We start from the raw sequence: 27,901 nt of genomic DNA on the forward strand, positions 1-27,901 counted from the left end.
TTGGTTGGTTGGTTGGTTGGTTGGTTGGTTGGTTGGTTGGTTGGTTGGTTGGTGTTTTGCTTTGTTTTGGAAATGACTAGCTGACCTGGAGTTTACCATCGAGTCCAGGTTGGCCTCTACCTCACTAATGCTGGAGAGTAACAAAACCTGACTTTTATATATGTCTTACTTAGTTCCTCGTGCAGAAGCATCTTACTAGCTGAGCCATCTCAGTAGATCTTAGCCTATACTTGTTTGGGGATAATAGAAGAGTTGTTTGTTGTTTTCAAGATGAATTTAATATTTAAGAAGCATACTCATTAGAACTTTGGATTTGGTGTCATTGCTGCCTTGGCCTGAGAGTATTCATCGTTTTGAATTTCAGTTATTCAAGTGGATATAACACTACTACCATTGTTGTTGGTGTTACTGTTATTATTATGAGGACTGGAACTCACTATGTAGAGCAGGCTGGCCTTGATTTCCCAGATAGATCCTCCTTCTTTTGCCTCCTGAGTGCTTTAATGGCATGTGACATTACACCTAGAAGACACTGTCTTATGTATTTTGTTCCTGTACAACACTTGTAAATTCATGCAGGTATATACATACATTTAAAAGATAATAATAGTAAATTTTTCAAAAAATGAGTATTTTAAATAATATATTATTATTTAAATAGTTTTTAAATCAATTTTACTTGCTTTAAAAACTAAGGAAGAGGATTTGAAATGTAATTAGCTATCATTTACTCAAGGTTCAATTAATCCTTCTTCATAGTAGTGTAGGAAATCACAAAAGAGTTTATTCCTGTAAATGTGTTTATATCTGTACATGTACTGTGAGTAAGAGAGCAGGAGGTGAGGGAGCTTTCCCTCTGGGTCAGAGTCACAGTAAGCTGGTACAGATCCTATATTCTTATAGAGGGGTCTAGTAAATGGGAACAGCAGAATGGTATCTGTGTTTTCTTGAAGCTTCTCATCTTTGTGACTAAAACTTATAATTTCTTATTTTTTGACAGATTCAGAAAAAATTATATGCACTAGAAGAACACCTTAGCAGTGAGGTGCAAGCCAAGGAGGAGCTGGAACAGAAGTGCAAGTACGCTGCTGGGCAGTGGAGTTTAAATAAACTGAAGCTTACGTACACTGCTTTCTCAGTTGATAGACTATGCTTTATTATAAATTAGTATTATTTTATTTATTGCTTCTTTCTAAAATTCTTTAGATCTATTAATACTCGCCTAGAGAAAACAGCAAAGGAGCTAGAAGAAGAGGTAAAATTTTTCTATACTTTATTAACACTTTTGTTAGTAAAAATCTTTGATACCCACTTAGATATATAAAGTTCTCAGAGTAGCATGCAATACATATTGGTAAAGCCTATCTGTGTCATAGATGAACAAAATGGAAATTACTATAAGGTGGCTTCTGTTATGTAGGCTTGTTTTATCAGTTTGAGTTAATTTAGTATGTGTAGATATTTTAAGATTTAAAAAAAAATGTATGATGGTATATATGTCTCAAAAATGCCATAATGAAACCTTTACTTTGTATGCTAACTTAAAAGTTAACTTTAAAAAACCCTTGCTTTTGTATGATAATAAAAATGGTTGCTATGCTTTAAAAAGAAGTAATTCTTTTTATAAAAACATTTGATATTAGTAATATTTTGGGTCCATGCGATTAAATAGTGATGGTTTGTTAGTGATAGAAAGTTCCAGAAAGCTTGACTGTTAATATAATAAATTAAATTTGCAAATATGGAGAACATTATAATTTTAACAAAACAATGATAGCCTTTTAGGTCTCTTCTTTCATGTGTTTGAGATTACTGATACATTTTGATTGATTTATCTGCATATTTCCTTTTGATAATAATGTTAAGTGTTATTTCAGATTACCTTAAGGAAAAATGTGGAATCAACATTAAGACAGCTGGAAAGAGAAAAGGCCCTTCTTCAGCACAAAAATGCAGAATATCAACGGAAAGCTGATCATGAAGCTGACAAGAAACGGAATTTGGAAAATGATGGTTTGTGATATAAATTGTTTAAGAAGAAAAATATTGAGCATATGTGTTATATTGAAGCTTGTAGCTAAAATGCTTTGTTTTATAGTTAACAGCTTAAAAGATCAACTTGAAGATCTGAAGAAAAGGAACCAGAGCTCTCAGATATCCACTGAGAAGGTCAATCAGCTCCAGAAACAAGTAGGTTGGTCTGTGTGGAAAGTGCTAAGTTTATCCATGTCTGTCAACGTGTGTGCTGCAAAGCCTTTAGCTCTAATATTTAAGGAGATGATGCCTAGGGAAATACTTTGAGTTTCTTATTTAAGTAGCTTGTAACAAGACAATAAATTGATGTATTTTCATTATATTATATCAGCGATTATCTGTTTGCTTTTGAATTGGATAACAGCTGGATGAAGCTAATACTTTGCTGAGAACAGAGTCTGATACTGCAGCACGGTTAAGAAAAACCCAGGCAGAAAGTTCCAAACAGATTCAGCAGCTGGAATCTAACAATAGAGATCTACAAGATAAAAACTGCCTGCTTGAGACTGCCAAGTTAAAACTTGAAAAGGAATTTATCAATCTTCAGTCAGCTCTAGAATCTGAAAGAAGGGACCGGACCCATGGATCAGAGATAATTAATGATTTACAAGGTATACAAACAGTGATTGATTAACCTGGGTTTTTTTGTTGTTGTTGTTAGGAAAGACTGTTGAGCTGTTTAAGAGCACATATTGCTAAGAAATTCAGTTCTTAGCACTTCCACCAGGAGGGCCACAATTGCCTGTAACTCCAACTTCAGGAATTCCAAGCCTTCTTCTGGACTCCTTTGACACTGCACTCACATGCGTCAACCTAACCTCTCACACAAACACACAGACAATAATTAAAATAAAAAATAAATTAGAACATTACAAGTATGTTCATAAAATTTGTAAACAAAAGATGTATTTTCAAATAGTGTCATTTATATTTAGGTTGTCAATTGAGTTCTAGCTAAATTAAATTTAAATTCCTATTCTGACAGGTTATAAAACTCTTACTTACAAATAACAACCCTAAAATATAAGATAGATAATTTTTAATTGAACGTATTTTGAGTACGTTGTTTTAAACAATGTTTTAATTTTTAGGTAGAATATCTGGGTTGGAAGAAGATTTGAAGACTGGCAAAGCCTTGCTAGCAAAAGTAGAGCTGGAAAAGAGACAGTTGCAGGAGAAGCTTACTGACTTAGAGAAGGTAAGCATGGCATGCTGCACTTTGTGTGTAAAAAGAAAGCAGTGCAATTTTAGATGAGAGAAGTGACCAAAATCAGAGAACAATTAAATAACTATTTACTAGGTAGGGTATTTCTATATGTACATGGACTCTTTTGTATTTGGACTTGACTATGCAAATAAGGACTATAACTAATTCCATATAGGCAGCCCTTGGTATACTGGACTACATGAAGGAAGGGAGTCAATGTATATAATGATGATGCTTTCTCAGAGACCCAGGAGAAATTAAGACTTTAATATAAATATTTATTTTTTGAGAATTTTATACAATGTAGAAAAACTCAAATTTTGACTGGGATATCTTAAAAATTAATGTAATACAAAATTAAAATATTTCTTGTGACATTCAGAGGTTTTTTTTGTTTGTTTTTCAAGACAGGGTTTCTCTGTGTGGCCCTTGCCATCCTGGAACTCACTCTGTAGACCAGGCTGGCCTTGAACTCAGAAATCCGCCTGCCTCTGCCTCCCAAGTGCTGGGATTAAAGGCATGCGCCACCACTGCCCAGCCAGAGTTTTTTAATATTGTAGAGCCAGGGATTATTTCTAGTTAATATTTTATTTTCATTTGTTTATTAATTGATGTGAATATTTAGTGTTTTCTGTAGTAGAAATGTCAGGATGCAGTGTGACTTTTAATAATATCACAGGCTGATAAGTGTCCATGGTGACACAAACTTTTGATCCCAGCTCTCGAGACAGGCAGGTGCATCTCTGAATTCAAGGCTAGCTGGGGGCTACCTGGTGAGTTCCTGGCTTGACAAAAAAGTAATAATAAAGCCCTAGGTAATTTTTTTGCATTGTATGCAAACAAAGTGCTAGCTGCTTGGACACAGTATGCCTTTCAGGTGTAGAAAATAAGCCCCAGACATGATTGATCAGAGAGGTGGGATAGAAAAGAGGCACACTCTAGCTGGAGGATGCCACCTGAATAAAACTGAGGATAGAGAACAGCAGTGGTTAGTTTGCTTGTTCAGTCAGTATTTTGGAGTATGGTGTGTTGGTCAGCAAACTAACGCTTAAAAGGTCAGATAATGAATACTCCAGGTTTGTTGGCCATATGGTCTGTGTTGCAAATGCAGGGGTACATGTAGAAAATGGACTGACTTCTGTTATTCAAGATTTTCAAACTTACAATGTGTTTGGTTAGCTATGTAGCTTAGTGGTAGAGTGCATTCTTAGTATGTCCAAAACCCTGAGTTTAATCCCCAGCCTCACAGAAAAATACCTACTATTTGGGCAGTAGGACATCTTGAGGGTTTTTTTTTTTTTTTGGTTTTTTTGTTTTTGTTTTTTTTTGTTTTTTGTTTTTTTTGTTGCTTAATGTAGATAGATTAAAAGCATTACTTTTTGTTTAAGGCAGTCTCACTGTGTAGGCAAGGCTGGCCTCAAATTTTCAGAGGTCTTGCCTGCCTTTGCTTCCCAAGTGATGGCCATTAGCTACGTTTTTAATTTTTGAGAAATAATGCTTTAGAAAGAGAGACACTGTGTCTAAAGAATACGATCATTCTGCAGCTAGAGAGATGGCCCAGTAGTTAAGAGCGTTTGTTCTTCTTGCAGGGGACCCAGGTTTGATTCCCAGCAGTCATAAGGTGGCTTACAACCACCTTTAACTCCAGTTCCAGGGGATCTGTCACCCTCTTCTGACTTCTATGTGTACCAGGCACATATATGGTATACATACATATACAGAGCAACAACACACTCACACATTTAAAATAAAAGAATTTTAAAAAATGATAAAACTGGAGGCAGCTGGGGAAACATGACAGGTGGCAGAAGGTGAGAGCAGGGATGCAGTGTCAGACCACATCAGTGGATAGTGTCGGGTGCAGTTAGAGAAACAGTGGGAGAGGCTGAGAAGTGCTGCGACTAGCACTCTGGTCATTTAACTGGAATGAAACAGGCTCAATTCAAATCCCAAAGCAACAGTGTGAATGGCTGGTAGAGTCCATTGGTTACTGTTACAAGAAGCTCAAATGAAGAAGGAAAGGAAAATACTGAACATTCATAGGAGACTATTTAAAAGTAGTTATAAAAGGTTTTGAAATTCTGTTAATAGTTTTGGAAATGTCTCATAGGAAAAGAGCAACATGGAAATAGATATGACATATCAACTGAAAGTTATACAGCAGAGTCTAGAACAAGAAGAAGCTGAACACAAGACCACAAAAGCACGGCTAGCAGATAAAAATAAGATCTATGAATCCATTGAAGAAGCTAAATCAGAAGCCATGAAAGGTATGCATTGTGAGGGGTAGTCCAAGAACATTTTCCAAGAATCTAGTCAGTCTTTGATTTTATTTACAAAATATTTATTTATATTAGCAAGTATTGGGAACTGAAAGGAAGAAAATTATTAGGGAAGTTTTGTATACACCTTTTTTAATCTTTGATCCATTACAACAATTTCTAAATACCAAATTATTCTACCATATTTTTAGGTTTGAAAGAATGTTTCAATGGTATTGGTGGTAAAAGGTGTGCACTGTGACCCTCTCTATCTACTGATTTTTGGGAGATATGTCCTTTGACATATATTTACTCTAGTGTGACATTTCACCAGCTGTGTTAGAAAATTATTAATAGTTACCTAGGACAGGGACTTACATAGTAGCTAGTCCAGCTAGACTCAGAAGTAGCTCGTTGAGTATTTTAGACTGACATACTAAAGATGCCAGTTGGGTTTTATTAAAGTCATATTATACTAGTAGATTCCAAAGTTAACTTCAGATTTGAAATCACAGAAATAACCAATACTTGAAAATTTTTATGTGCATGTTTTAAAACACTGGAACAGAAATTTTACTTCTTATCGAGGCATAATATTATGAATAGCTTAGCAAGAAAGCCTTTTAGTCTTTAAGTACAATTAACATTTAGCTTTTATGATTACAACCATTTAAGTTTAAAGCACTAATTCAGGATGATAAGAAATGAAACAAGGGGGGCTGGAGAGATGGCTCAGTGGTTAAGAGCACTGACTGCACTTCCAGAGGTTCTGAGTTCAAATCCCAGCAACCACATGGTGGCTCACAACCATCTGTAATGAGATCTGATGCCCTCTTCTGGTGTGTCTGAACACAGCTACAGTGTACTCATATATAAAAAATAAATACATCTTTTAAAAAAAAAAAAAAAAAAAAAAAGAAATGAAACAAGGCATGAACAGTAGCGTGTGATTTCAATACTAGCACTCAAGAGGCAGAGGCAAGTGGATTTCAGCTGGGGCTACACAGTGAGACCTGTCTCAAAACAAAACACAAAACAAAACAAAAGAGAAATGAAACAGGCACTTTATTTACAAAGCATAGTCTGAAGAGATTAAGCTGATGAACTGTATATTTCCTTGTCTGTGGTCTAGAAGAGGGTTAAATTATTTTTGAGATATAATTTATTTGCAGAAAAGTATAAATAGTTTTGATGTTTGTGTTGCACTCATATAGCTGCCAACAAAGCAAGCTGTATAATATGTCTACCACCTCAGTAAGGTTCCGGTGCTTCTGTATATTCTCTGTACCAATATTACATAATTTTTAAAAATGAAATATTTGTTTGTTTTGTTTTTTAAGACAGGGTTTCTCTGTGTAGCCCTGGTCATCCTGGAAATCTCTCTGTAGATCAGGCTGGCCTTAAACTCAGAGAACTGTCTCTGCCTCCCCATTGCTGGGATTAAAGGCTTGTGCCACCACCACCCAGCAAATATTTCTATTTCTTTATTGAATAAGTGAATGCATTTACTTATTGATTATTTTCCAGACTGACAAAAATGAAACAATTCAATGTAATATAACTTTTATTGTTTCCAATGGTTAGTTGGAACACTGATATATGTGATGACTTTTTAATATTTTACACATAAGCACATAACACTTAAATAGTATAGATGTCATTCAAGCCTGGATCTAAAACTTGCTCTTTTTACTGCATGTTATCTCCTCAGTAGATTAAGAACATGGCTTGAACAAGTAATTATTGGCCAGTATGACCTTGTCTGTGGCTTAAACTTTGTTGATATATTGTTCTCTATAAAGGGATAATGACTATGATGTTAGGTTGTGAAATCAAGTTCAGTTGTACATATAAAATAATTAGAAATACAGTCTACTTAGTAGCATGTAGAGAATGATTTATTTATCTGTGTACATTTTTAAAGACCCTTCATTAAGTATTTTCAATTCTGTCTAGGGAAATGGTTTGATGGATAAAGTTTTTGCTGTGTATGGATGAGCCTGTGTAAAAGCCAGGCAGGCATGACAACCACCTTATACCCAGCACTCAGGAGACAGAGAGAGGAAATCCCTGGGTCAGCTCATTAGCTAGACAACTCAAATTAGTGGGTTCCTCGTTTACCCAGAGACCTTGCCTTGTTACATAAACTAGAGGGTAAACAAGACAGGTATCTGACATCAACTTTAGGCCCCTCCACACACATGTAAAGACATGTACACTTTAAACAAATAAAATTTAAGAAAAGCCCTGAAAAATTATGAATTTAATTTTTACCTAATGAAACTTTTTGTAAATGATAGTTGGATGTTAAAGATTAGGTGTGAGAGAGTAGAGGAATCCTACTTAGATATGAACTGAAATACTAATCAATTAACTAAAACATAACATTTAAAATTGAACTTAACTTGCTTAAGAATACATTTTGCTGATCACCTTAAGATGAAAAATGCTTTTAAAGGGTTATTTTTCTGATTGATAAGTTAGGTTTATTGCAAATTATTTAGAAAAATGAAGGGAAGTATAACTGAAAAAAGCAAAGATTGCTATAGTTCTACTAAGTAACATAGTAGATTTACTCCATTTTCTTTACCATTTTGCTAATTCTTAAAAAACAAAGCAACACCCTGGAGAGTTGGCTCAGCAGTTAAGATCACTGACCTTCCAGAGGTCCTGAGTTCAATTCCCAGCAACCACAAAACCTTCTATAATATTATCTGATTGCCTTCTTCTGGTGTGTATGAAGAGAGTGACAGTGTACTCGCATACATAAAATAAATAAATATTTTAAAAAACCACACCAAAAACAAAAAACACTGAGCATTAATGAGTACTTAGTGCCTACCATATATCTGGCAGTATTTTTCTTTTATCCCATATTCAGGAGGTTAGACACTGTTACCATCCTAGATGGGAGGAAATTGAGGAAGAGAAGGTAACTTACCCACTCAATCAGTAAGTGGCAGAACCAAGATTTAGGCTCAAAAAGTTTGATTCCCGAATCTTTCTATCTCCCCAAACATAATTTTCAATACCTGCATAATAATATACTAATGTGGAAAGTCATGGGATCTGCCTGGAATGTTTTATTGAAAGATGTTAGTGTCTTACAGAGACACAAAGACAGAATTTTCCATCTTTTTTCCATTAGAATAGATGTACTATCATAAGTAGTATGATACATTTTATACTCTGCAAATGAAATTTCTATAAAATTTATATTTCAAATATATTTAAAGTGATAAAAATGTTCAGTTAGAAACAACTATAAGATAGTGCCACTTGCTCTTAATTAAAATGCAGTTCCAATTTATAATTGTATCTACTTTGATTGTACTAGAAATGGAGAAGAAGCTGTTGGAAGAGAGGTCTTTAAAGCAGAAAGTGGAGAACCTACTCTTAGAAGCTGAGAAAAGATGTTCTATATTGGATTGTGACCTCAAACAGTCTCAGCAGAAACTAAATGAGCTGCTGAAGCAGAAAGATGTGCTAAATGAGGATGTAAGTGTGAATTATACTAAGTAAAAAATTAATGAGCCAACAATAAACTTGCTTTATTGGGGAGGTCTAATGGTGAATGCATTATATTGTAATAATCTGTAGAATCTGTTGGCTTTTAGTGGATTTGGTGATAGAGCAAATCAGTCATAATTGAAAATTTTTAAGTTACTTACACTTTAAAGACTATATTTTATCTGAAAGTATTATCTATATTTTAATGTGAGTTGAATAAGAAATGCATCATTCTTGAGAAAAATAATTTACTTAAATGTCAAGTATACAATTTACTTTTTTTAGGTTAGAAATTTGACATTAAAAATAGAGCAGGAAACTCAGAAGCGTTGTCTTATGCAAAATGACCTGAAGATGCAGACCCAGCAAGTTAACACCCTAAAAATGTCAGAAAAGCAAATAAAACAAGAAAATAATCATCTTATGGAAATGAAAATGAACTTGGAAAAGCAAAATGCTGAACTTCGAAAGTAAGTTAATTGATTTAGACAGTTTGATGGAGAGTTTCTGGGATGTGTGTATATGTCTTTGTGTTTGTGTATGTGTGTTTGTGTTTTATTGGTATTTATTTAACATGAAAGCCAGGTCTGATGATAAGTTTTATATTGCCAATACTTGGGAGGATCAAATAATAAGATTTGAATTCCAGAGACATTTGGATTCCATAAAACTGAAAGTACAAGCACACATTGCATTAGCTGTTGGATTAATGACATGATATGACGTGTAGCCTCAGGAAAAGCCTGTGCTCAGTGTTGAAGGAATTAGTTTTCTTTTATGTGTGTTCTTTGTTATTTTGTTGTTACTGTGTGTAAAGTCTCACTATGTGGCTGTGACTGGCCACAACCTCCCTCAAATCTTTTTTCCTCAGTCTCCAGAGAACAAGGGTTATAGGAATATGTTACCACACCTGGTTTACAATTGTTTAGATTCTTGTTTTTGTTTTTGATGCATGGTCTCATGAAATTCTCTAGGCTGGGTTTGAACTCATGGTTTCTCCTGCCTCAGCCTCCCAGTTGCTGGGATTACAGGCTGTCAGGGATGAGAGCTTTAAAAGACAATGATAAATTTAGCACTAGTATGAAAATGACTTGATTTTAGGGATTCTTACTTTGCAAAGTGTGGCTGGGTTAAAAGTAAGTGTAATGTAATATGTAAGTTACTATGTAAGTCACTAATGACTTTTTTGTTCACAGAGAGCGGCAGGATGCAGATGGACAGATGAAGGAACTGCAAGACCAACTTGAAGCAGAGCAGTATTTCTCAGTAAGGGACTTCCTTTAGAACTAGGAGAATGGTTGTCTTTTAACTGAAATAGTTATTTATTTCACTTGATGTGCATTTATGTTTTAGGTTTAGGCATATACCATGTGTATGCCTGGTACCCTGCTGGACAGAAGAGAGGATGATGCATAGCTTTTGTTTGTTTGTCCTTGGCTTGCTTTGGTTTGGGGTTTTTAAAACAGCCTTACTGTCTGTCCTAGGCTGGCCTCCAATTTGCAAACTTTCTGCCTCCACATCCTGAGTGCTGAGATTATAATAGTTTACCACCACACCAGACAGATTTGGATGGGGTCTTACATGACTCGTAAAAGGCAGCCAGGGATTTGAGTTGTAGCTCACTGGTAAAATACTTGTAGGGAGGAGGTTCTGAGTTCAATATGCAGCACCACAAAGTACCAAAGAAAAAGTACAGGCAAAAAACTATAGCTTGTTGAACAGGAATCCTTTATCCTACTGGTTTGGTGGTGTGTGCCTATAGTTGAAACTACCATGCAGGCTAAGTTGGGAAGGTGACTTGAGCCTACAACATTGAGTACAGTCTGGACAACAGAAAGGGAGACAGTGTCTCAAAACAAGAAATCAGTCAGCTATTGTTGCTAGGACATAATTCTGAGCATATGCTATTACTATCATGTGAAGCTGTGTGAAGCCTTTTGAGGAGAATATGCGTTTTGTTTTTTAAGTAATTTATTTTTATTTTATTTGTATTGATGTTTTGCCTGCATATATGTCTGTGTGAGGGGTTGGATACTAGAGTTACAGACAGTTGTGAGCTGCTGTGTAGGTGCTAGGAATTGATCCCTAGTCCTCTGGAAAAAGTCAGTGCTCTTAAGTGATGATCTATCTCTTCAGCCCAAATACATGCTTTTGTAATGAAAGGAATAAAATTGCCATATTGACCTTTGTGGAGTTTTTAAGATCACTGTATAAATATGAAATACTTTTCTTCTTCTTTCCCTTCCTCCTTCCTTCCCTCCCTTTTTTTGGGTGGGGAGGAGAGAGTTTCTCTGTAGGCCTGGCTATCCTAGAACTTGTTCCATAGGCCAGGCTGGCCTCAAACTCAGAGATCCACCTGACTTTACCTCCCAGTTGCTGAGATTAAAGGGATCCCAGCACCTCCCAGCAGTATGAAGTGTTTTTATGTAGAAGTTCCATTGATCTGTCAACTTAAAGTAGTGTTTTTTTTATCACCTCTTTACCCTACTAACTGTTCATTTAACTGCAATTACGTTATAGTACCCAGTTGAATTATTAGCTGGTTCTTTGAGAAGTTGAGTATGCTGAGGATTAGACGTAGGCCTTGCATTCTACCATACAAATGTGTGTTTATTAATTGGTGAGTAGAAAATGGGAAAGCCCACAAAACTGTTGATTTCTCAGAAGCCCAAAATTAGTCAACATAAAAGAATGTATGTATGTATGTATGTATGTATGTATGTATGTATGTATGTATGTATTGAGCTTTTGCCTGACTAGGTTTTGAATGAAAGCCATATTCTTGGCAATAATGGGCGATTCTGTTTTGCTGCTTAGACCCTTTATAAAACACAAGTTAGAGAACTTAAAGAAGAAAATGAAGAGAAGACTAAACTTTGTAAAGAGTTGCAGCAGAAGAAGCAGGATTTACAGGATGAAAGGTAAGGATGGAGCCCTATCTCTTGTCTGTCTGTAGGTAAGTTCCCTTATAGAAATTCCTGCTCTGTTTCCCACCAAGTAAAGAAAAATCTGATGTAAGTCAAGTAGACAAAGGAGTTTTGACTTCATAATGAAAATTGATCATTAAAATCCCATCTCAAGGGATTTGGGACTTAGCTTAGGTAGATTATGTGGTTAGAATACATGACACCCTGAGTTCAATGCTGATACTATATGCCTAAGTTTTCTTTATGATCTGTCTGTGAAATACAGAGACTCTCTGGCTGCCCAGCTAGAGATTACCCTTACCAAAGCAGATTCTGAGCAGCTTGCTCGTTCCATTGCTGAGGAACAATATTCTGATTTGGAAAAAGAGAAGATCATGAAAGAGCTGGAGATCAAAGAGATGATGGCTAGACACAAACAAGAACTTACTGAAAAGGATGCTACAATTGCATCTGTAAGTAACATTCTTTGTGTCTTGGGTTTGTAATTAAATTGCTGTCATAAAATCTCAGAAACATCTGGGAACTGTCAGTTATAAATTAAAAAATGGCTGTATTTGTTAGCAGATTCTAACAGTCTAACTAAAGAAACATTTCTGAGACAAGACCAACAGAAAGCCTACTGAAGGTCACAACAAGGAGGTGGATAGTTGACAGAGGAGGTCCATATGCAAGACCTTTGACTGTGTGCAGATAGTAATATAAAGCCAGTGGGAGAAGAGGGCACAGTCAATAAATGCTTTTGGAATAATGGGATTTTGGAGTGAAAGGAATAAAGTTAGATTCTTACTAGTTAGGTAAAGTAAATCTAGTTCAAGAACCAAACGTGAAAAATGAAAACTTGAAACTATCAGACAGATCTAAAATTTATGCGTGACAGAGACAGCCTAAATAACAAAAAAAAAGATACTTGAAATGTGTGTGTGTATATATACATACATACACACACACACACACACACACACACACACACACACAATTTTCAGTAGATTAGTATCTAGAATACGTACAGATCCCCTGGAACTCAATGAAGTAGATGAAACCATTTAGAAGAAAAATTGTCTAAAAGAGACAGCTCAAATACATGAGTGGATGTTTCACTTAACTCTTCTCCAACAAAAGGTCAGGTGAATGCTATAGCTTCGAGATACAGCTGCACACCCTTTCCACAACTGAAAATAAGAACCTGCCAATTTCACATGTGTGGAAAATGGCTTTAAAAAAAAAATAGAGAGTTAAATTCAATTAAATTTGATAAGTTTAATAGAGTCAGTAGAATGACAATTTCTGGTAAATTTAAGTATATGGTACAACCCTATGAAAGTCCACACTATGATAACTACTAAACAAACTAGCACAATGCTTATAGCCCATGATTCTTATAAAAAGCAAACCCTCACATGTTTCCATCGATAAGCAGTTGTTTGTGGAGGGTGGAGACGTGGCTCAGTGCTTAAGAGCACTGGCTGCTCTTCCAGAGTAGGTTTGATTCCTTGCACCCACGTGGTGGCTCATAGTTGTCTTACAATTCCACTCCAGTTCCAGAGTGTCTGATGCCCATTTGTGGCCTCCGAAGGTACTGCATACATGCTATAAAGACATTCAGACGAAACACTTATATACAATAAATTTTTAAAAATTAAAAAGATGTGGTAGTACATGCCTATAATCCCAACATTTGGGAGTGAAAGACAAGAAGGATCAGGAGTTCAAGGATACCCTTGGTTGCACAGTTAGGTAGAGGTAAGCCTACAGTATATGAAACCCTATCTCAGCAAACAAACTGGAAGGTACATTAAGTATTGCCAGATATAATACATAAGTATTACCACATTATTTCACATGTAATGGAAATTTGCAGTATTTAGTGGGAAAGTTGAACATGAAAATGGAAGTAAATAGAAGTTGGATCTAAATGAATATCTAAATGATATTTATATATCATCAAGGTATTATATTTTGTTGTTCCTTATTTTAATCTTAAGATAGCCCGGAATTCACAATTCTTTCCTGCTTCATCCTCTCAAGTGCTGGAATTAGAAACATTCACCACTGTCCTCGTAACATCTTAATTCTTACTATCCCTGTCTGCCTGGGCCTTACTATTATTACTATCATTAGTCTTAAACTTACAGACATCCTCCTGCATCTCTCTCCTGAGTGCTAGGATTAAAGGTATGCCCAACAATGCCTAGCAAGTTTAATTCCTTAATGTATTAAATGAGTCATAATTTTAAAAAGCACATACATTATTTCATTTGTTTATAATGGAAGTTTGCAGTATTTAGTGGGAAAGTTAAACAATTTTTTAATAAAACTTCAGGAAGGAAGGGTAGGAATATAATCTGAAAGGAATATAGAAAAAAGGATTCAACTTTTTCAATAGAAACTCACCTTTTCTAGCCAGGTGTTGGCACACATCTTTAATCCTAACACTTAGGAGGCAGAGGCAGGTAGATCATTGAGTTTGAGGTCAGGGCTACACAAAGAAACCCTGTCTCAAACAAAACAAAACCCTCTCACTTTTCATTTTAAAATAATATTCCAAAAGAAATGCTACAGTTTTTAAACTCGTTTAGCACAGTGGAAAGACAAGCCTTTGTTTTCCCTCTTCTTGATTGATTAAGTCGTTTTCTCATTTAAGGAAAAAAAAAAACTGGTACAGGTTTTTGAAAGAAGGGGAAGTTTTTAGCTTTTTGGGATACATATGAAGTTTTGAGGGAATAGCATTTTTATCAAGGGTAAGACTGGTGTGGTGACAGGGGAGGTGCAGAGGTGAACGGTGATCCAGTAGTCTCAAATTGGATTAGTATTTGACAACTAAAATTTTGTAAATTGATATGTAAGATTTTTTTCTTCTATTTCTTAGCTTGAAGAAACAAATAGGACACTAACTAGTGATGTTGCAAATCTTGCGAACGAGAAAGAAGAGTTAAACAACAAACTGAAAGATACCCAAGACCGTATGTATTAGCAGGGAGTAAAGCTTATTGTGAATACGCCTAGTAGCTGTAATTATTGTTGTAACTTTAACATTTCTGTTTATTTCAGAACTATCAAAGTTGAAAGATGAAGAGATCAGTGCAGCAGCTATTAAAGCACAGTTTGAGAAGCAGCTGCTGAATGAGAGAACACTCAAGACTCAAGTATGTCACCAGAATGGAAAGCCAGTTTTGAATTTTGTTTACATTCCTGTCACCTGTTACTTCTAGCACTACAGGGTAGAAGCTATGCGCAAAGCAATATCAGTATTTGAATAATTTTCTGATTTTCTTTTTAGCCAAATTAGAAGAAACTTCATGTATGTGGAAGTGCCCCACATTCTCTCCCAACTTTTTATTATATGCTGATAGGCTGAAAAGAGTCAGATGATCTGAAAGAGCACATGTGATTATTGACACCCCTCTGCGAGCGCCCACAGTTAGTTGTATTTGCAGCATAAATATGTAGGTGCTAGTACCGTTCTCTGTTGTTGGACAGGGTACATTTTAGTGCCAATGCAGAATTCACGTTTTTTGGAGTAGGAAGAGGAGCATCTGCCTGTCTAAATCTGTCTTATAATAAAAGTTGAATCGGTAGAAAATGATATCAGATCAAGCCTGTAATTTAGTAGGGAACACATCTAGGAACTGTCATATGCTAGACAAGCATTTTACCTAAGCTACATTCATAGCCCTGTAAATACTTTAAATTATCATTCTCAAAAATCATGAGAAAGGCTCCTACTATCAAAAATCATGAGAATGAAAAAATAATTAGAATACAGAATGAATATCAATGAAAGAACTATATTATTTAAAATAAGGCAAAAGATGTTATGTTGTGTGCATGTGTCATATATATGTATATTTTCACATGCGTCTGAGTATCCGTGTGGACTGTGCATATGTACATGCATGTAAAGACCAGATGTTGGCTTCTAGAGTCTTCCCTTATTACTTTTTTTCTTTCAAGATTTTTATTTTCATTCATATATGTACTTGTGCCCATGGAAGCCAGAAGAGGGTGTTGGTTCTACTGGAGCTGGAGTACTGGGTACTCCACTGGACTTCGGTACTAGAAAACTGAACTCAGCAGAAATTTTAACCATTGAACCATCTCTCCAGCCCCTCTCCCCATTATCTTTGAGACAAGATCTCCCACCAAATCTAGAGATAATAAATTGGGCAAGACTAACTGACCAGTGAACTTAAAGGGGTTCTCCTGTCTCTACCTCCACAGCACTGAGGATAGAGGCATGTGTCACTATGCCTTGCTAAATTTATACATGGGCGCCACAGATCTGAACTCTGGTCCTAGTGCTTAGACCGTAGACACTTGACTCACTTTACATCTCTCCAAGCCCAAAAATATTTCCTTAAAACCCTGTGTACAGGAAAGGAATTACTGGGGATTATGTAGCTTGTAATTGATGAGTTTTTGAGAAAACATTAACATAATTCATTGTATGCTTATTTTTTAAGGCTGTGAATAAGTTGGCAGAGATCATGAATAGAAAAGAACCTGTCAAGCGTGGTAGTGACACAGATGTGCGAAGAAAAGAGAAGGAAAACAGAAAGCTACATATGGAGCTTAAGTCTGAACGTGAAAAATTGACACAACAGATGATCAAATACCAGAAAGAACTGAATGAAATGCAGGCTGTAAGAATACTCTTTCACACTGAAAACATTTTAAAAACAATTATTTTCTTATCTTTATTTGCAGAACATTTCTATTAGTAATTATTACTGAACTGTGACTCACAATTACAATGTACATTTCATCTGTTAATACATTTTCTTACAGCAAATAGCTGAAGAGAGCCAAATTCGAATAGAACTCCAAATGACCCTGGACAGTAAAGACAGTGACATCGAACAGCTGAGGTCACAGCTCCAGGCCTTGCATATTGGTATGGACAGTTCCAGTATAGGCAGTGGACCAGGGGATGCTGAGCCTGATGATGGATTTCCAGGTACACATCCTTGGTCAGCCCTTGCATTTGCCTTAAATTTAAGTCAAGTGATTACTTTAATTCCATGAATGACTTTACTTTTGAGAAAAAAGCTTGTCATTTCTTTAAGGGAAAACCTACTTATTGGAGTGGGATTCACGTGACCTTTTGGACTTGTTTGATTAAAAATGAACAAGTAAATTCTAAATGTTTAGGAGTTTAACTCATATGCAGTGCCTAACTGTTTTTTAAGTTTTCACTTTTTTCTTCTCTTCTCTCTGCCTCACATTCTTACTTGTGGGTATTTAGTCCATATCACTCAGTCACACACTATGGAATCCATGTCCTTCACCTACCAGCGGTCCTCTACCTCTCTCAGTATTGCCACTAAGCCCTCCAGTTCTCACACGCTTCTTGACTCTGACTCTGAAGAAGATTCCTTGCCTTACTTACCTAGTTCGTCGGAGCCTATTAGTACAGGTGATATCTGAAAAAAACTTACTGTCTTTGGAGTTCTCCCAGCTACTTAATTTGTCTTTTTTTTTTTTTAATTAAAACATTTAACTAACATCCACTCACTCCAACATGCTGTTTAGATGCAGTAAAAAATAAGCTGCTGCATGAACCTTTAAGGCATTTTTCAAATAGCTTGTGATTGTATTTGCTAGATTGTTTGATTTTTGCCAATTTTCCAGAAACAAAGCACTATGTTCTGTATACTTGAAAGTGCATGGCTTCATCTGTTTTAGACATTTCAGAGTGACAGTACAGAATATAAAAACACATGGCACGTTTGATAGAATGTGTTGAGATTTTTCACTATGTTTTCATGTCCACAGTATTGTAGGCCTTCAGAGAAAACATGAAACAATTTGGCTTGGTTTTCACCCTGAAAAGCTGCACAGGTGAAATGCCTGGAGACTCCCATATGTGTCTTCTAAACTCAGAGGTTCTCACTGATCTCTTTAGACTCCAGTTTCCTCGTCTACAGGAGGAATAGAATTCTGTCATGTGGAGCTGTGTAGACATAGAGAACTTAAGTAAAGCATCCAGTACAGTTAGAGCATAGTAGTTTAAACCTGTAACGATTTGCATTATAAGAATATTCTCTTAGAATGGCACCCCTTCTGCCATTTTCATTTGAACAATAGAATCAAATTTATTAGCATAGAGTCTAATAACTTAAGATACTTTCTTTTATTCATTATAGAGTTTTACTTCTTTTGTAGCTTAGAAATCTTGGTTATACTGTTGCTTCTTAAACAAGTTTGGTCTGTATTTTACACAATGAGGATAGCCATTCTAAAATTTCCTGTTTTCTGAACACGTACTCGTTTAAAGTGCTTTTTATGCAAGAATATATGTGGTACACCTCTAGTCAGCTTGGTCTCCAGAGGAAGAGTAAAGGGCCTGATGTAGACGTGCAGTGAAAAGAGCTCAGTGGCTCGTGTGTTGTGAAGTTTGCCTGTGCATGAATTTAATCAATGAGTATTGGATGTTATAATTCGGCGTATTTATTTCTGATGTCATGTGACCTAGATTTTGTTTTTGCTTTACTCATTATGTGTTATTACAGTAGCCCAGGTATAGTATGGTCTAAATTCCAAAGGGCAGATTTGATTAGCTTGTGACTTCTGCATTGAAATTTTACTAAATTCTTAATTGTCAGGGGAGAATCGGTTTATTTTTCCTCATTTGTTATGCTTATTTACAGAATCAAGATTAGAAGGATGGTTGTCATTGCCTGTGCGGAACAACACTAAGAAGTTTGGATGGGTTAAAAAGGTAATTAGTGCTTTTGAATATGGTTCCTTTGACTTCTCTTATAACTCTAGCCATTTTCCTTCTGGAGTTGTAGGGGTGGACATGCCTACACTTCTGTACACACACAATCTGTTTATATTTTCTGAATTTGTTTATCAGTGTGGAAGGATTTTTACTCTCCATGGGTTGTTACTGGAGTGGGTTTTGAGTTTATTACATAGAAGCCTGTTGTTTCAGTGCTGTTGTGTCCTGGTGGGCAGCAGCTCTAGATACTGTGGGAAGACCCTGTTTTTCTGTGCTACTGTGTTTCTTGCTCACTTTGACTAGGCTGAAACTGGTTAGCTTTTTATGTAGGTCTGAAAGCTCAAAATATATCAGTTTCAATTTTATTGTTACAGAGAAATAAATAAAAATCTATTAGTGAATCTGTTGTTACTTTAAGGAAAACTTTCCTAAAGCATCATTAATACTTTTTATTTACTTCATAGTATATGACCTTATCACAAATACGGAATTTCTTATAAAAGAAAATAAATATAATGCATAGCGATTTCATCAATTTCTTTCTTCTTTTTAACAGTATGTGATTGTAAGCAGCAAGAAGATTCTTTTCTATGACAGCGAACAAGATAAAGAGCAGTCAAACCCTTACATGGTGTTAGACATAGAGTAAGTATCAGACTTACATATTAAAGTCTTAATGGGAGAGGAGTAGAACCATGTCCATCATGACAGTCACAGTGCAGCTCTCATTCTACATTTCCTTTTAATTTTCTTATATAATTGAAAGTTGGCAGTGTGATATGGAAGACATTTCATGGCTCTTTAATTTGTGGTTATCTTAAAAATTACTGGAACAATAAGATAAGCTCATCAACCAGGTGAAAACCTTTAATCCCTGCAATTGAGAGGCAGACAGAGGTAGATCTCTGAGGCTAGCTAGCATGGTCGTACAGTAATGAGTTCCAGGCAGCCAGAGACATAGTGAGACTGACCCCATCTCAAAACAATAGCAGCATCAACAAACAACCAAGCTAGTCTATTAGCTTCTAATGTGAGTCAATAAATAGCTGATTTTTAACTTTTGGTATAAGATATCCAATGTAATATAATCCTTGAGTAATATTTTATTTATTCCTTTCTTTAAAAATCTTCTCTAGCAAGCTATTTCACGTCCGACCTGTTACCCAGACAGATGTATACAGAGCAGATGCTAAAGAAATTCCAAGGATATTTCAGGTAAACATGTTGTTCCTTTTTTTACCCTTAGAAGTTCTCGTGTGACATGATGTTTTAGATTCCTTTCTTTGAATTGTCATATCCCTTCTGGCTCAGCCTCAGTTGGGACAGTTGGGGCTTTACAGTGTGCTGCTTCCATCTGAGGCCAGCACTGTCCTCCTGGTTTACTTTTTGGTTTATGGTGTGCTTCTGAGCTCTGTTGCACCTTTCACAAGATTGGTTGTTGTTTTTTAGAGCATGAACTTAGTTCTGTTTTGGTTTTATTCTCAATTCTGGAAATTTTAAAAAGTCACTTATCAAGTCAAAAGCTGTAGCACTTTTACTTTTTATTAAAAGTGAAGCCAAGTTTTTCTTTTATTGTCTCCGTTTAAACCAATTTTAAACCATAAGGCCTAGAGAGCTGGCTTGGTGGTTAATAGCTCTTACTGCTCCATCCAAAGACGTTCACACCAGGTGGCTCACAGATGCCTGTAACTTTAGCTTCATAGGTTCTAGTTCCCCCTGTGACCTCTCTGGGAACTTGTGCACAGACATACAGATACATACACACTTTTGAAAACACTATAAAATTCACTGTGCCTGATCTGGTCTACTATAGGAGAGTTGGGTTTTTTCCCCCTCTGAGTGCTTATGCTGTCTTATTTGCATATCTTCTTTTTCTTTTACTCCTCAACTCTCCAAATATCTAAAATGTGCATATAGCTCACCCACTTTTCTATTACTCACAAGTGTAGACAGCAATTCCTATAGTTGTCATAGTGGACTTTGGTTTGTTTAGATAGGGAAGTACACTGGATACTGAACCTAGAGCTTTGACCTTCACTCAACTATACTTCTAGCCCTAAATGTCACTCCCAGAGGAGTGAAGGAAAAAAAAACCCCACTTAATTAAGTGTAAATTTGCCTTTGGTTGTCCTATTCTGATTGTTTTGCTACAGCAAAGTAAAAGATACTAAATCAAAAGTAAGGAGACCTCTGGGCAGTGGTGACACACACTTTTAATCCCAGCACTTGAGAGGCAGAGGCAGGCGGATTTCTGAGTTCGAGGCCAGCCTGGTCTACAGAGTGAGTTCTAGGACAGCCAGGACTACACAGAGAAACCCTGTCTCGAAAAACAAACAAACAAACAAACAAACAAACAAAAAAGTAAGGAGACAAAGTGACTGTCTCATGTCTCTTACGTGAACTCTGTCTTCCCTTGAGATGCTAGGCAGGCATGCTGCCACTGAGCCATGTTCCCAGCTTACATAAACTTTTGACCAAGTAAACCTGCTTAAGTTTGAACTTCAACTGTGTACTGCTCTAGTTGAGTAATGTATCCGAAATGTTATGATAGAAAAAGAACAGTGTGGAGCCTAGAGAGCTGGCTCAGCACTTAGGAACAAGATCTGGATTTGGTTCCCAGCACCCATGTTGTGGCTCACAACCATCTGTATTGTAGTTCTAGGGGATTGAATGCCCTCTTCTGACCTCTGAGAGCACACAGGCATGAATATGATGACATATACATGCAGAGAAAATACTCATAAAACAAAATAAATCTTTAGTGTGTAGCAGTCACTTTTGTCTTCTTGTTTATAGATTCTATATGCCAATGAAGGAGAAAGTAAGAAGGAACCAGAATTTCCAGTGGAACCAGTGGGAGAAAAGTCTAATTATATTTGCCACAAAGGACATGAATTTATTCCTACTCTTTATCACTTCCCAACCAACTGTGAGGCGTGTATGAAGCCACTGTGGCACATGTTTAAACCTCCTCCTGCTCTAGAGTGCCGTAGGTGCCACATTAAATGTCATAAAGATCACATGGACAAAAAGGAAGAGATCATAGCTCCCTGCAAAGGTAAGGAGGGAAGTTCTTATTGTGTTCTTTCTTTAGCTTCCATTACTTTAAGCACATTAATTCATTCCAGTTAATTCTTGTTGTAGTTTATTATGATATATCATCGGCAAAGAATCTGTTGTTATTAGCAAATTCAACAGAAGAACAGCAGAAATGGGTTAGTCGGTTGGTGAAAAAGATACCTAAAAAGCCTCCAGCTCCAGACCCTTTTGCCCGATCATCCCCTAGAACCTCAATGAAAATCCAACAAAACCAATCCATTCGACGGCCCAGTCGACAGCTTGCTCCAAACAAACCAAGGTAATAAGTAAAACATGGTAAAAAAAATTAAAGCTGCTTTTTAAAATTTGCCTTTTATATTTAGAGTAAAAACTTTGATAACTACAATTTTTCTTTGCTTGATATTCTAATGAGTCACTGGAGCCAAATATTTTAAACTTGTAGTATACATGTCTTATTCACTGATGTGGTTGAAATATATTTTAGAAGTTATATATACTAAATTTAACCAAAATTTAAAAATATTTTATTATTTTTGTATATAGTCATACTGTTTTGCTCTTTAATCAGCACGTGGACTAACTAGTGATTTGGCATTAAGATTACACACAGACTGTCGAATATCAGGTGCACACACAGTTAGGTGATCTGAGAGGCAGAATCAAAAGTAGCTTCAGTTTTAATTCGCATCTATAAGTGGAAAACCATATTTGTGAGTTAAAGAGCAATATAGTTCAGCTCTAAGTGTGCATGCAGTGTTGTGGGCATTGCTTGGAATTGAAGCAGTAGTGTGGTGGGAGGCCAGCTCTGGCTGTACTGACTTCATTTCATTATGTGTTTGGGTTCAGAAGAGCCATTTCTCTTTAGGTAAGCATTTATAAACATTGTTTCTCATTGAGTGTGAAGGTTTGGTTAGCTAATGAAAGAAGTATTAACCTAGTCAGGGGCCTCTTGTTGCCTAGCGCAGGACCTTCAGTGTATGAGTGATAATGTGCACTGACTGCTGTCAGACCACAAACTTCTCATATGAAACTTTGTGGAAGTAGTATCTCAAGGAAATAATTTAGAATGACAAAGGTAGAATTAGTGTTGAACAGCAGCAGGAAAATGATTGGATGTTTTATGTGTGCAAAATATGATTAAATGAACTGGGTGTGGTGGCACATGCCTTTAGTCCCAGCACTCAGAGGGCAGAGGCAAGAGCATCTCTGAGTTTAAGAGTCCAGCTTGGTCTACATAGTGAGTTCCAGGACTTTGTCTCAAAACAAACAAAAAATATGATAATATTAATGTAAAATAGTGACTCCATGATAGTAATTAAGCTATAGACTCTCAAAAGGTACTTATTGATATAGACTCTCAAAAGGTACTTATTGATCAGGTTGGATTTAAGAATATGCACACACACATACTGGGATGGGGGGGGGGACAAAAATTAATAAGAGACCAAAAATGTCTTTAAAGGAGGCTAGAGAGGTGGTTCAGCAATTACATCCAACTACTGCTACTCCTGGAGAGGATGAAGCTAGTTGTTAGCACTCACTTTAGGTGGCTCACAATTATCTGTAACCTCAGGCCCAAGGTGAATCCAACACTCTTATTTGGACTCGCATAGCCGTACTCAACATGCACACAAATACGGAGAGAGACACACAGATGCACATAATTAAAAATAAATCTTTCTTTAAAAAACCCCTTAAAATAATTGAGAGACACTGAAGACCATTTGTAAAATATCTGAACTGTTAGCTCCTCTGATCAGTATTGTAAAGCTGTTAATGCATACATGCTGCTTCAGTGCCTTCTCAGAGTCTTTCATGGCCCATACTCAGCACCTCAGATTGGTTAAGGATCAAATTTTTAACAAATAGAACCTACAGAAATATCCAAAGATCTGCCTGCTCCTGCCTCCCAAGGGCACATAAAGATTATGTGCCAAAGGTCACAGTCATAAGCAGCAGGACCAGGTTTCAGAGCCTGCACTCTTAGCTGTATGCATCATCACTGCTTGATGAGGGTGCTGGTGGTGATGACGATGATGATGACGATAACAATGACGACACGAGCAGAAATTGTTGGCTTAAAAATGGGCTTGAAAGTGGTTCTTTTAGAATGTTTTCTGAGTGAAGTGGTGCATGCCTTTAATCCTAGCGCTTGGGAGGCTGAGACAGGCAGATCTCTGTAAGTTCAAGGTTTATATAGTGAGCTCCAGGCCAGGCAGGGCTATATAGTGAGACCCTGTATTTAAAAAAAGAAATAAAGACTCAACCTTATTGAGCAAAGGAATTAAATTATAATCTTACTTTTTATTTGTAATGTTAGGTTGTGTGGCGGCTGGGAGAGGACAAAGTGGCAGCAGGTAGAAAATGGTAACCTGATGCTGGAAATGAAGCCTGAGTCCAACTAAAAAAGGATAGGTAGAATTTGCTAAAAAACAAATTTGACATGATTGTTTAAATACAAGCTTTTCAGTGACTTACTAACATTTAAATCAAGTACTGACAGTGAAAAAATGTAGAGAAGAAAAAAATGAATTCAGAAAATGATTTTTTTTAAAGATTGATTTTATGTATATGAGTACACCATTGCTCTCTTCAGACACGCCAGAAGATGGCAACATATCCCATTACAGATGGTTGTGAGCCACCATGTGGTTGCTGGGAAATGAACTCAGGACCTTTGGAAGAGCAACCAGTGCTCTGAACCACTGAGCCATCTCTCCAGCCCCCTGCCCACTTTTTTTTAAGTTGAAATAACCAGAATTAGCTGACTGAGTAGAAGAAAATGAGAGAAAGTTTTTAGGGAAGTCTGACATATTGAACTCATCATCTAGTGACTGTAGTTTTAAATATAAGAGTTTAGTACAGTGGGGAGGGGGCTAGGGTAAAAGCACATGTGCAGGCATGACACCTTAGTTCAATCCTCAATATCCCAAGTGAAACTTGGGTTTGAAAGTACATGCCTGTAACCCCAGCATTAGGTACCAAAACGTGGTCCTGGGAGTTAACTAGCCAAGCAGCCTAGACAAAATGGTGAGTGTCCGGACTAGTGAGAGACCGGATCTCAAGGGAATAAGGCATTAAGTAATAGAGGAAGATATACCCAACATTCACTTCTGTTCTCCATGGACCCATACACAGGGGGATGTGTGTGTGTGTGACACTGGCACACACTTTAAAGACTTCAGAAGGATGTAAAATACCCATTTCCGGAAAATATCTGTAAATAAAGCTTAGCTATCCAGGAAATACTACTGATTTCAGTCTTCCAAATATGCAACACTTTTGAAAGAGTAATTTGGATTGCTTTGTTTGCTTTAAGTTTATAATCATGAGCCTTCTCTGTCTCCTCCCTTTGTCTTCGATGGCTTATAGTGGTATTGTAGAAAGGTGTTATCTGGGCACTCTGAAGGGAATGTGGACAGATATTGAGCTTTCATATTTCCCAGAGTGACCTTTTGACTTCCCAGAGTGAGTGTCAGGATAGTTTCTCAAACTTAGCCATCTACAATCAGAAACCACTCTGGTTAGTTGGGCCTGGTAGCACATGCCTTGTAGTCCCAGCACTTGTGAAGCAGTGGCAGGAAGATCAGGAGTTCAAAGATAAGCCTAGTCTACAGTAAGTTTGCAGCTGGCCAAAGCTACATAAAACCTTGTCTGAAAAAGAGAAACAAAACAAGAATTATTCAGGTTATTTGAACATCCAAATATTGGAACTTTCCTACTCCTGTTCATTCATATCTAGATCTCAGTACAATGTCTGAAAATACTTACTAGGTGAATCCTATACACTAAAGTTTAGAGCCATTGACATGATAATCACAGGTGTAACTTTGGAGACCAGAGAGCTCCTTGGCAGAAATTCATGAGCATCACAGTCATGAATAATTAAAGGCCTACCTGTAACCCCTGTTTTAAATAAAGGTGATTGCAGTGTTGTAGTATAGTTGTTTAATTGGAAAGAACAGATCGGGGTGGTAAAATGTCTTAGTGGGTAAGTCACCATCATCCCTTGAAACCAGATGGTAGAAGAAGAGATATTATTATTACAAATTGTCCTCTGACCTTCAGACAACTTTCATGGCATGTGTATATGGGCATACACATAATAAATAAATGTAATTTTTAAAAAGCAGAACTTTACAATCTGAAGAAAAGCTAGAGTATTAGTTAAATTTTTTTAATTAAAAAAAATGGGGGGCTGGAGAGGTGGCTCTTCCAGAGGAACTGAGTTCAGTTCCCAGCACCTACATGGCAGCTCACAACTGCCTGTAATTCCAATTCCAAGAGATCCAACATCCACACACAGACATACATGTAAACAAAATACCAGTGCACATACAATAAAAATAAGTTATTAAAAAGAAAACATGATCATGCTCTAGTTTTATGTTCAATTCATTTAGCCAAGTTAAATTAATAATCCCACTTATATATGCCTGTGGCTTTCTCTTGTTCCATATTAGAATATAGCTGTTGTTGACATACTCAGGTTCTTCTGGAATTGAGAAAGCTGTGTTCCTGTTCTTGTCCCTTTCAAAGGACTTTACCATTTATGATGTTATTTATTAAATAACAACAAAAGACAACAGGAACTGTCAACTGATAAAGCAGTTCCTTTTGTACTTCTCAAATTGAGAATCAGGGTAGCTACATCTTTATCTGGACCATAGGAATGATGTGAAGAGCAAAGAATGTTCTTAGCCCAGACAGAATCTGTCTTGGGTTGTCTGCAGAGGACCCTTCTGCAGTGGGCCTGGTTAACATGATTTACACCTGCACACAGATAGCAGGGGAGAAACTTCCTCAGTGTTTCTATCTGAACTGTTGCCACCCTGCCCCTGAAGGGAAACTCAGAGCATTCACAGCACAGTCTAGTCATAGTGCTGCATTCTGAAGTCTATAAAGGACAGAGCACATAAACTTGCGAACCTCCTGTTACAGATTGCTTGATTTGGCATTTAAAGACTGGGATTGGTCTTTTGATGATGTTGATGGTGATGATGATGGTGATGACGATGTTTTTGATTTCTGAAGAAATAAATGGGTAAATCAAAAAAAATGAGTTTTTATGTAGTGCATGTGGTTTGCACTTGGACTTTCTTTCATTTTCTCTCTTTTTTGGATAGGGTATGTTTTTAAAGTAGTTTTCAGAAATATTTCTATTCTAACCAGAATTTCCATGGCAAGTGTAAAAGTAAAATGCTATGTTCAAATGCTTTCCTCTCTCCTCACCCTACACCCTGGGTGTTTTGTTTTGTTTTGTTTTGTGAGACAGGGTTTCTCTGTGTAGCCCTGGCTGTCCTGAAATTCATTCTAGACCAGGCTGGCCTCGAACTCAGAGAGATCCATCTGCCTCTGCCTCCTGAGTGCTGGGATTAAAGGCATGTGACATCACTGCCCAGCTATGTTCAGATTCTTTATTGGCTAGAGATTTTCAGTATTGTTGGAATTAAAATATTTTATCTTAGAAATTAAGTATGTAGAAGTAAGAAAAAGAACAAACTCTGGTACCTTTGATTCATTTCACAGAAGCTGTATTCAGAGAATTAAAACAACTATGTTTTCAGTCTCAGACTAGTTTGTGAACATAGCATGTTTTCTCCCCCTCTCTCCATTCTTTCTCCTTCCTTTTTTCTAACTTGCAAGAATTAAAACCATAAAACCTTTTCAAGTTTGATACATGCAATGCATTAGCTCTTTCTGATTTGTCTTTGTGATGTGGTGAAAATGTAATGCTACCCTTGCTAAAGAAAATGTGAGTGACATGCTGTGTAAACTTCTGTCTCTTAAAGAAATGTAAAGCCAAGCATTGTGGCCCACTTGGAATCCTAGCACATGGGGGTTGGGGATGGGAGCAGAAAAATAAGGAGTTCAAGGTCATCTTCCAGCTACATAGTAAATTTAGGTCACTTTAGGCTACATGAGACTTTGTCACAAAAAGAACACAGTAGGCATTGCAACATGCAACATGCAAGGCTGCAGTTCCCACTCTACAGGCTGAGGCAAGAGGCTTATGAGATCCATACCAATTCAGGCTGGATAGTGAGACCCTGCCTCAGAGCACAGAACAGGAGAGTGTAAAATGGTTTGCTTAAGAACAAGATGGAATGAAAGTTAAATCTTATGACTTTAAGCCTTCAAATAGAATAGACACATAAGTAACCTGTGTCAACTGAACATG

At 36.7% G+C, this 27,901-nt stretch overlaps 1 protein-coding gene across 1 annotated transcript in view; it reads left to right on the forward strand.

The window, feature by feature from the left end:
* Positions 1 to 27,901, forward strand: part of Rock2 (Rho associated coiled-coil containing protein kinase 2) — a gene marked incomplete at its 5' end in the record, with an annotated part of 45,290 nt that overhangs the window by 13,586 nt on the left and 3,803 nt on the right. Inside the window, 21 exons of the mRNA XM_028777763.1 lie at positions 1,001 to 1,080; positions 1,207 to 1,255; positions 1,878 to 2,013; positions 2,099 to 2,190; positions 2,399 to 2,645; positions 3,126 to 3,232; positions 5,352 to 5,511; positions 8,840 to 9,000; positions 9,298 to 9,482; positions 10,209 to 10,278; positions 11,830 to 11,933; positions 12,205 to 12,391; positions 14,806 to 14,899; positions 14,988 to 15,082; positions 16,400 to 16,579; positions 16,725 to 16,893; positions 18,587 to 18,657; positions 19,217 to 19,305; positions 19,797 to 19,875; positions 21,457 to 21,718; positions 21,805 to 22,018. Coding sequence (XP_028633596.1) covers positions 1,001 to 1,080; positions 1,207 to 1,255; positions 1,878 to 2,013; positions 2,099 to 2,190; positions 2,399 to 2,645; positions 3,126 to 3,232; positions 5,352 to 5,511; positions 8,840 to 9,000; positions 9,298 to 9,482; positions 10,209 to 10,278; positions 11,830 to 11,933; positions 12,205 to 12,391; positions 14,806 to 14,899; positions 14,988 to 15,082; positions 16,400 to 16,579; positions 16,725 to 16,893; positions 18,587 to 18,657; positions 19,217 to 19,305; positions 19,797 to 19,875; positions 21,457 to 21,718; positions 21,805 to 22,018 — 2,831 coding nt within the window. The remainder of the gene's footprint in view (positions 1 to 1,000; positions 1,081 to 1,206; positions 1,256 to 1,877; positions 2,014 to 2,098; positions 2,191 to 2,398; positions 2,646 to 3,125; positions 3,233 to 5,351; positions 5,512 to 8,839; positions 9,001 to 9,297; positions 9,483 to 10,208; positions 10,279 to 11,829; positions 11,934 to 12,204; positions 12,392 to 14,805; positions 14,900 to 14,987; positions 15,083 to 16,399; positions 16,580 to 16,724; positions 16,894 to 18,586; positions 18,658 to 19,216; positions 19,306 to 19,796; positions 19,876 to 21,456; positions 21,719 to 21,804; positions 22,019 to 27,901) is intronic.

Source organism: Grammomys surdaster, unplaced genomic scaffold (assembly GCF_004785775.1).
Source record: "Grammomys surdaster isolate TR1022 unplaced genomic scaffold, NIH_TR_1.0 314, whole genome shotgun sequence".
Classification (NCBI taxonomy): domain Eukaryota; kingdom Metazoa; phylum Chordata; class Mammalia; order Rodentia; family Muridae; genus Grammomys; species Grammomys surdaster.